Source organism: Mesitornis unicolor, unplaced genomic scaffold (assembly GCF_000695765.1).
Source record: "Mesitornis unicolor isolate BGI_N332 unplaced genomic scaffold, ASM69576v1 scaffold22968, whole genome shotgun sequence".
Classification (NCBI taxonomy): domain Eukaryota; kingdom Metazoa; phylum Chordata; class Aves; order Mesitornithiformes; family Mesitornithidae; genus Mesitornis; species Mesitornis unicolor.
Genome location: NW_010200099.1, coordinates 7,618 through 17,427, shown reverse-complemented (window position 1 = coordinate 17,427; position 9,810 = coordinate 7,618). Strand labels below are relative to the sequence as shown.

Below are 9,810 nucleotides of genomic sequence, written 5' to 3'. Positions count from 1 at the left end.
TGATTCTTGATACTCTATGCATGTTCTTTAAAATGAGATTAGCTTTTTTCTTTCACTGTATCTCTAGTATAACCGCTAAATACACTAGAACTATTTGTGTAGATAACACCGTCTTTCTTTCGTTGCTAATTTTATCAAATCTTCCCAGTGTTTCTTCTCCTGATAACTGTTTGGGGGGTGGGAGAAGAGTTTGTGAGCTTTAATTGCTGGTTCACTAAATGATCTTAATGTTAATTTTCTGGAAAACTGTCACATATCTATCATGTTTATTGATTGTTTTCTTGTGAAGATGTAGGCATCCTGCAAATACTCACCTGAAGCTGAGCTGTGTGACAATAGTGTTGGACTTCAAGCATCGTGCTATTAAAGACATTGTTTTAACATAGATGGAGTATTTCAGGATTTTGGAGTTCGCTTAAAGGGTTTTCTAGGGCCACCTGACACTTCATTAGTGTTGGGAAATTGGGGACATTTACAGGTTTCATGACTTGGAAGCTCTTGTGAAACTTTTGCTGCACCATGTTGTCGTCGTCGTTGTTGTTGTTCATGATTCAGTGTGGCTCTAAAAGAGACCAACACTCAGACAACAGCAAACTTAAAACTGTTAAACTTGCAAAATGCTCAAATTAAAGTTTATTACCCCTAAAGGAGCTTTGGGTTTGATGGTAGGCTTCCCCCCACTTTCATGATACCAACAATTAGGACTTTTTTTTACCATGCAGTGACAGTACCACTGCCATGTATAATCCTGCTCATAGTATGAGAATATAGGACAATTATAGATAGGGTTTTTAATTAGCTTGCTGTAACAGCAATTTGTGTCTTGAGAAGGAGGAGGTGTTTGAAGAGTTTGGTTTCATTGTGAGCAAATAGGCAATTTCAAATTCCATTTTATTGCAGTGCTAAGGAAACAGTTGTATTATGAACAGTCGAGTCATCAAACCACTTAAAGCTTAATATATTGCAGTCACCAAGTAGGAAATTAACTTGGAGCACTTAAGAATGTTATCAAACAAGGATAACATTTGTTTTCTTGTGGCAGTGTTAATTAATTCTTTGGCGGGGTTTTATTTTTTTCAGGGCAGAATTTTATTGACTATTTTAAGTTTCACAAATACATTTTATTCAGATTGCCTCTGCAGTAAGTATTTAGTACCTACGTTTAGTTAGGTGCTTATGTGCTAGGCATTGGATGTGAACATAAATAATTGTATTCCGAGTTGCTCTAACATGTTCCAAAGTGCCTAACAACAAGCAGTTGTACAAATAGTTTTGGAAAACCTCAGTGTAGGCCTGCAATGGTGGTGGATTTTTTTAGGTTGGTTTAAGGTTTTTTGTGGGTTTGTTTTTCAAGGATCACATATTCACCACATAGCTTACATTGAAAAACAGCAAGCTTAAGTTTTGTTGTAGAAACAGAAGAGCTGATTTCAAGGCAAAAGGCCTTCTATAAGGATCAGAAGTGGAGACTCCTAATGAAAGCATCCTAGGTTGGTCTCAGTGAATAGAAGCAGTATGAAAAAGAGTTACAGCCCTTAGGGTGTATGTGGAGGAACTACAGGAGTGCCCTAGTGTATGTGTTTTTGTCAGTGCCACAGGAGTGTTTTAGCAAAGGGACAAGATGTTGGAATGAGTAAGGCTGCAGTGTCTCCCACTGGTGGCACCAACCCCTCCTGGTTCAGGGGCGGGTAGAGCTGCCCTTACCTGAAGGTGAAGTAAGCGAGATCTTCCCCAGTTTGAGTGCACGTAGCCAGCGTGAGCAGTTAGAAGCTATGCTGCTTGTAGATTGTTGCTGGGCATTTAAAACCATCCTGACCGACACAGAAGAAACTCCAAAGAGCGGATGAGTAAGTGGATTAATTAACGTATATACCGAGGAAGATGACTACAAACGTGTGAGCCTGTAGGCTGCGGATGGAAGTGTGTTACTGAGCTTGCTTGCTTCGTTGCTGCTTCTCTCTCAGTGCTGGGTAGAGGAGGAACATACAATGATATATCAACAGTGACTTAAGAATGTTTAGAAAGTTTTATCTTCTCAGGAAAAAAACCCCAAACTGTCATACTCTGGATGTAAAGTGGCATATTTTTAAATTAGCAGGTTGTAGTTCATAATGTGAACTAAGTCAAATTTCGTCTTTGTTGTAGTTGGTCTGGATGCTGCTGGTAAGACAACTATCCTTTATAAACTGAAACTAGGAGAAATTGTCACCACCATCCCCACTATCGGTAAGATAATAAATTTTCATGTTTTCATTCTTGCTACTGTAAATTTGCGTTGTAGAGGTGGGCTTCTGAAGATTGTAGAGGTTTGCTGACCTTACTGTTAGTATGAAGATCTAGACAAATAACAGCATAACTGTGTCAGAACAAAGATACATCTGGATCAGAACCCCGTGTCTGATGGTGGCCAGCAGCAGGTGCTCATGTGTATAGGAACCAGTTCAGTAGCAGTACTTCCCCCAAATACCAAGGGGTATTATGGTTGAAGGATTTGCTGAACCAAAGGTGGTGTACTTGGATTTAAGTGAATTTTTTTCCCCTTTAGTCAATTTTTCTTCTTGATCTAGCAGTTCAGTTCTGATAAGCCAATTTATGTACATTTGAGAGAAGTATAACTTAGGAAGCAGTTATCTTTAACATGGTTACAATTAGGTTTTAACACTAGGCTTAACTGTTTTTCATTACTTTTTTATTTTTTAGGTTTTAATGTGGAAACGGTAGAATATAAAAACATTTGCTTCACAGTTTGGGATGTTGGTGGTCAAGATAAAATTAGACCTCTCTGGAGGCATTATTTCCAAAACACACAGGTAAGAGCTCCAAGATGGCAATAGTTAAAGACCTGTTTTGTAATTATTATGTTCTGCAGAGCACATATGGAAAGTTGTTTCCTGTCCCTTCAGTTCAGGAAGCCTTCTTACTGCTTCCTGCAGGTTCTGAGGAATACTCAGATTTTGTTGTAGTTGCAGCTGGTTTGTTACCCTGAACCTTCAAGTCTAGATGTGAGCACAGCCTAGCAAGGATGGAGTCCTTCAGCATCTACAGGTGTTCTGTAACGTGCCAGAGCAGCTGGTGTGTTTCTGAGCAGCAGTTCAGCTTTGCTGCATCCATACTTTGATCTGCTGGAACTCATGTTGGCTTATGCATAAAAAAAGTTACTGTTTAAGCCTCTTTCTGCATGCTCTTTTTTCAATAATAAGCCTTAAAATTTATCAGTGTACTTAATATGCAGAGTGTGTAAAAATATTGAAGATTTTACCAAGTGATTAGAAAGTGTCAGCTTGATACTGATGTGGCTGCTGTCGTTTTTGGGGACATGAGTGTGATTCTTTCCCGTGGTTCACAAGTAGGCAAGTTGCTTAATAGTGTCAGGGAACTTCGGGAGTGGGGTTTTTTTGTTTGTTTTGAATATGGAATTGTTTCCAAGAAACTTCTGTGCAGCTTAATGCATGTGATTGGTGAAGAAAAATGGAAAAGTCTGAATTGAGAAAAAGGAGATAGAAAGCACTGTTGTGAGTAGAGTAATACTTCATTTCAGTTCCTCATTCCACCCCTTACTGAGTATTTTTTAGAGATGCTTCTCTTTTTCTAAACAGATTGGTGAAAGGTAGGGTTTTCAGACTGAAATGTTAAGAGTAAATAGTGTGTAAGGAGGACACTTTGAATAACAGAGATGCCGTTAGAAATACTATTGGGAGCAAACTTTTTTAAACAAATTCAGGCCTTACTTTAAGGATCTGGGGGTTTTTCAGTGGAATATGAGATAGTGAAGCACTTGTGATTCTTTTGATGTATTTAATGTGATACGATGAGTGAAAAGAGATGGGGGAGATTTGGCTGCTGAATTGCTGGGGTGGTGGTGGTTTTGGTTTTTTGTTTGGGTTTTTTGGAGTCTTTTATGCCCCTCCTTCCCAAACTAATGAATCCCATAATAATTTGTATACCAGTGTTTGTGTCTTCTGTTGGTTTTCATTGTTTGTTTTGAAGGCCTAGCTTTATTTTGTGGTTGAAACTTCCTATGTAGTTGTTCAGGTAAACACCTTGCTTTGCTTAAACAGAAATTTCTGTCAAATTTCCTTGCCTAGGAAAGGGGACAATCACAATGTTCAGTGTGAGGGTTTTAAAATAGTTTACATTGTTTTTTCAAAACTGCTTTGCTTATGTTCTTACAGGGCCTCATTTTTGTGGTAGACAGCAATGACAGAGAGAGAATCCAGGAAGCAGCAGATGAGCTGCAGAAAATGGTAAATATCAGTACCTTCTGAAATATGATTCGTACACATACTTTGTCCTGTTCTGGGGTGTTTGTCAGCTTCCTTAAGAGATACAGGATTTCAAAATTTTGGGGAGTTTGTACAGTGCCTGTTGTATTCACCTTGTAATTCTGAGTCACATCGTGCACCGAGTTGTAACTGCAGCTCTGTAGAGAGCATTATCTCGAGAATTGCTAATGTGTCAGAACCTTTCTTTTCTTCATAAAACCTTAACAAACACAGCAGATGAAGAATTTTGGGAAAACAAATTGGTGCTAAGAATTTCATCAGCAAGGTGCTGGTGAATTTTAACTGCCTATTGAAAAATTATCTCCCTACCTATGGGACAGGTTCTGTTTGGTACCAGTTAAATTTCACTTGCTACTCACTAGTGACGTTAGGAGCAAGGATGAAAATGTTTATAACCCTTAAATCAGTATTTGGTTTTCTTTAGTGCTCGTTAAAGTAATTGAAGTACTTGACTGAGCTAATTTACTAACATGACCATTTTTTCCTGTTAGCTTCAGGAGGATGAGCTGCGAGATGCAGTGCTGCTTCTGTTTGCAAACAAACAGGACCTGCCAAATGCCATGGCAATCAGTGAAATGACAGATAAACTAGGTCTTCAGTCTCTGCGTAACAGAACTGTAAGTGCTAAACTTTCTGGTTTCTGAACTGTTGTCTTCCATTATTATATATCATAAACATAAGATTTTTCCTTAAAGGAAAGGGAAGTTTTTACCTCATTCTGTAGAAAGATGCACATACCAGCTATTAAACTCTGTAGCGCATAGTTTAAGGTCCTTGTTCAAAATAAGTTTAGAAGTATAACCCAGTGTGTACAGCAGTTGCAGGTGTGTCATCTCTCACCTCTTTCTGGAAAAATGAATATTCCAGTCTGTCACTGAAATACAGCTGTCGAACACGTTTGACAAAGTATGTGGTGGGCTTTCCTGTTTTCTCAACAGTTTTTACTGTGGGAGAGAGAATGCATTCTGCATTCTCACCACTACAAAAATGGGGGGAAGTTAAGTAGCTCCTGAATTGTTGGATTCCATCTGCACAAGCCTTTGAGACATAAACCATCTAGCCCTCTGTAATACTCAATTGACATCTGCGTGTTGACACACTAAGATCGTATCCATAGAAGGTGGTTTAGAGGTCTGTTAACTTAGGTAGTTCCATGTCTGTTGCCTGAAGAGCAGTCTTTCAAAAATAAGCTGCTAGTTTTCAGCATATAAACCAAGTGCAAGTTCTGTATGTGTTTCTCGATGCCCTGACCAGTGCTCTAGTGTTTGGTAGGCCAACACTGAATTTCTAGATCATGTCTGAACCCCATCTGCTTTAACCTTAAAAAAAATTACCATCTGTTTCATATTGAGTTTAGTTCTGGTACGAAACAGTGTTTAAAGAACACTATTTGCGTGTGCATCTGTGTGTCACATGAAGTGATAACTTAGCTTGCATTTTTTCCAGTATTTAAGTTTAATTTTTGTTTGTGTTCTGCTTCAACAGTGGTATGTCCAGGCTACCTGTGCTACGCAAGGAACTGGTCTGTATGAGGGACTTGACTGGCTGTCAAATGAACTCTCAAAACGCTAACTCGAACTGGACAACTCTTTCACCAGGGACACGTTTGATATAAGTGGTCTAGGCTTGTTACAACAAAATTAGTTTGCATCTTGGTTATTACAGTATCTGGAACTGATATTTGGGCAGGATATTACAGCATTTCAACTTATTGCCAATTATTCTTTACCGGGCTGTATGTTGCAAAGGTAGCAATATGCTTGGGTAAAAATCTCCTTAACTTGGAAAAAGTGTATTTTCTGATTTTATTCCCCTTGTTAGCCTAAATGCCTGAATATAGTTATTGTGACATCAAGATCTGTTTTGAATACTCTTTTTTGAGCCCAAATAAATTAATGTTTTAATTTTTTTTCTCCCTGCTACTTTTAGTTTATTGATGCCCTGTTTCATTCCTCAGACAGTCTGCTGATTTAAAAATGTAGCATTCCGTATGTATTTATTTCTCCCTTGCCAAAAAGAATTCCTAATACTGCTTGTACCAGCCAAGGAAATGCTCTAAAACACTATACAAATCTACTGCACTGAGGAACATTTTATTAATCCTTGGGTTCTGTCAGCCCAACTTGCCTTTGTCTGAATTGTATTTGATGGGTAGAATAGTTCTGTGCTGGTTGCAAAGAGCTCATGTCGAGAATGTTTTTAATATTCAGCAGATTGTCCTCCTTTCTGTTGTATCTCTTTTTTTTTTTATGTTGCATGTTGCTTTTTGGTATCAGCCTGACTATTTTTGCCCAGTGTATAATAGTTCTGCTGAAGTTTTACTGTTTGTTGGTGAACATATCTTCATAAATTTTGGAAAATTCATCAAACTCAATGGATTAGTTTCTTCATAACCCACTTGGAATTATTCCTAATAAAATGATAAAATGTATAGTTCTGTGTATGTTCTTCTTGATTCCTGAAATAGTTGAACTGCAAGTTACCACTTACTCTTTTTCCATATACTGAGCTTTTCTGCAGCTTGAATGTGAACATCAGTCTCAGATTTTCACTTGTTTGGAGCTGTGTAGAGCAGGACATAGAAGGTGGGCAACAGAGTTGTATACAGTGCAGTAGAGTAGCTATCATCAAGACTTCTATAATTCTGTAAGTGTCTTTTGAAGTTGTAAATCTAAAATTCCTTTTAAGATGTCCAGATATGAAAATACTAACAGTTACAAAATTGTAATAAAACAAATATGAACTGCCTCAAAAGCATGCATGTGTGTTTCATAGTTGTATCTACGTTTAAAAGCCAACATGGGTTCTAGCAGGAAAATGACAGGTGCTGTTGGTGGCTAGCTGGGGAGTTAACTTGAGTGTCTGTACAGAGATTTAGTCAATATTACATTGACTGTCATAGTCATGGCCAGAAAAATAGGACTATGCAACTGCTACTGTCTGCTTTCATATTTCTGCCCCCTTATACTTGTGTAGTTCAGAAGGCTTAAATTAACATGTTAATTTGAGGTTGCTAGCAATAGGTATTTTAAAATCCTTTTTTCTGTTGCCTGTCTGCTGTATGGATGCAAATATGGCTCAATCTTCCAACTGAAATGTCCTGTTCTATTAAGTGTATGTCTTTAGAAACCCAAAGCATGATTTCATTGTGGTTTTGGGCTAAGCTCATCTTACATTTTTGGCCAAGGTCTTGTTATCCTTGCCACAAGAAATCCCAGTGACGAGGTCTGGTAAAGCCAGCTTAGGTTCAGAGCAGCTTCCAAGGCAGCTTGTGCTGTAATTGACATTGAAGTTTCTAGGAAGTACTGTTACCTGAACACAGCTAACCAGAGAAAATTCCTGATCTCTTGAATATGGTCATTAACTGTCTTTAATGTGTTACAGAGGCCCAGGAGACAGTGTAAGGAGAGCAGGGCTTTGCTTGCACCTGTAATGAATTGCTGATTATCACAGAATCACAGAATGTTAGGAGTTGGAAGGGACCTCAAAAGCTCCCCCAGTCCAACCCCTGCCAGAGCAGGATCACCCAGACCAGGTCACACAGGAAGGCGTCCGGGCGGGTTTTGAATGTCTGCAGAGAAGGGGACCCCCCAGCCTCTCTGGGCAGCCTGTTCAGTGCTCTGGCACCCTCACAGTGAAAGAGTTTTTCCTCCTGTTCAGATTGAACCTCCTATGCTCCAGCTTGCTCCCATTGCCCCTTGTTCTGTCATTTGACATTACTGAGAAGAGCCTGGCTCCTTCCTCCTGACACTCGCCCTTTACAAATTTATAACCATTAATGAGGTCTCCCCTCAGTCTCCTCTGCTCCAAGCTAAAGAGCCCCAGCTCCCTCAGCCGCTCCTCATAAGGGAGATGCTCCACTCCCTCCATCATCTTTGTGACTCTGCGCTGGACTCTTTCAAGCAGTTCCCTGTCCTTCTTGAACTGAACGGCCAGAAGTGAACACAATATTGCAGATGCGGTCTCACCAGGGCAGAGTAGAGGGGGAGGAGAACCTCTCTGACCTACAGCCACCCCCCTCCTCATACACCCCAGGATGGCATTGGCCTTCTTGGCCACAAGGGCACAGTGCTGGCTCATGGTCATCCTGCTGTCCACCAACAGCCCCAGGTCCTTTCCAGCCACTCGTCCCCAAGCCTGTAGCGCTGCATGGGGTCATTGTGACCCAAGTGCAGGACCCGGCACTTGGCCTTGTTGAAGCTCATCCAGTTGGCCTCAGCCCATGGATTCAGCCTGTCCAGGTCCCTCTGCAGAGCCTTCCTACCCTCAGGCACATCAACACTCCCTCCCAACTCAGTGTCATCTGCAAACTTGCTGAGGGAGCACTCAATCCCCTCATCCAGACCATTGACATAGATGTTAAAGATTGTATTAACCAAAGTTGACATACCCGTGCATGGGATCAGTAGCTGTTAATATACGTATTTCTAGCAATGCAGTTCCTTCAAATATTCCTTGAAAGGAAGGCCTTGTTTGGAAGAGGCAGCTGCTCTGTAATACAGATTGTATTGCTAGTCCAAATAGGTTAAAATGAAACTATCCTTGTGACAAATTAAGTCCCACCTCTTCTTCCAAGGAAGAAGGTAGACTTTAAATAATAAAGCAGATACTTGGGAACAGATTAGGCCTGTTACCTTGAGGCAAACATTCTGTTGGGCAGAGATGGAGATTCTTTGGTTTAAGTCTTTCAAATGCTTTGAACTAATTAAGTACTCGGGTTTATGTGAGCTCTGTTTAGCCACTACACTTGAGTTACAGCATGTGTATAAAGGTTCATGTTTCAAAGAGTTACTATGCTTCATTTTATGCTATAAAATGAGTAACTTCACAAAATCAAAGTCAGAAAGTCATAAAGATCTTGAGCTTCATTTAAGAGTGATGGGATCTGCATGAGGGGTTAAGGACACAGCTTACACTGAAGTGCAGTAAGACAGTCAATAAAATTCTTGGGTGTAACTGAGTAGTCACTGTAGTGTTAATGGGAGCATAGAGAGGAACTTCAGCAAGTACTTCCGTCTTCTGTGAACAGATCACGCTTGACCTTTGTTGCTAGAATGATATTTGTCTCTTGGTGCTCTGTAAGGGGGTAATCTTGTAAGCAAGTTCTGTTACACAGTTTTTTTGTTGTCCCCTGCACAGCTTAACATTACAAGACATTAGATGGGCTGTGGAATACTGGCACAATTGAGGGAAGTGAACAAACTTCACCTCGGGTTGTTACATTCTCACCAAGGGTTCCCAGCTCTGTGAACATTTTCCGTGTACGCGCTCTGTTACGTGTTCCTGATTCAGCAGTCCCTGGGGTTGGTGTGTGTGTTTAGAAAGCTGCCTTGTCTTCTGATGACGAATGTGAAGTGGTTTGTTACACGTGTTCTTACTGCCTATTGCGATGAGCTGAAGCCACGGTGGCTTTCTTTTTCTTTGCAGTTAGTGCTGCTTTTGCAGCCAGTGCTTGTCTGTCAGTACAAGAACAAACAGTCCTGATGAGTTTTTGGTTTTTGTTTTGGTTTGGTTTTTTTTCCATCTG

At 40.1% G+C, this 9,810-nt stretch overlaps 1 protein-coding gene across 1 annotated transcript; it reads left to right on the top strand.

Moving 5' to 3' along the window:
- Window positions 1–2,123: 2,123 nt before the first annotated feature.
- On the top strand, window positions 2,124–7,040 carry ARF4 (ADP-ribosylation factor 4; the record flags this gene model as incomplete). Its single annotated transcript, XM_010189643.1, has 5 exons — window positions 2,124–2,226; window positions 2,701–2,810; window positions 4,173–4,244; window positions 4,775–4,900; window positions 5,769–7,040. Coding segments are annotated over 5 exons (498 nt in total), but the record flags the coding sequence as incomplete, so codon positions are not given.
- Between the last annotated feature and the right edge of the window lie 2,770 nt (window positions 7,041–9,810).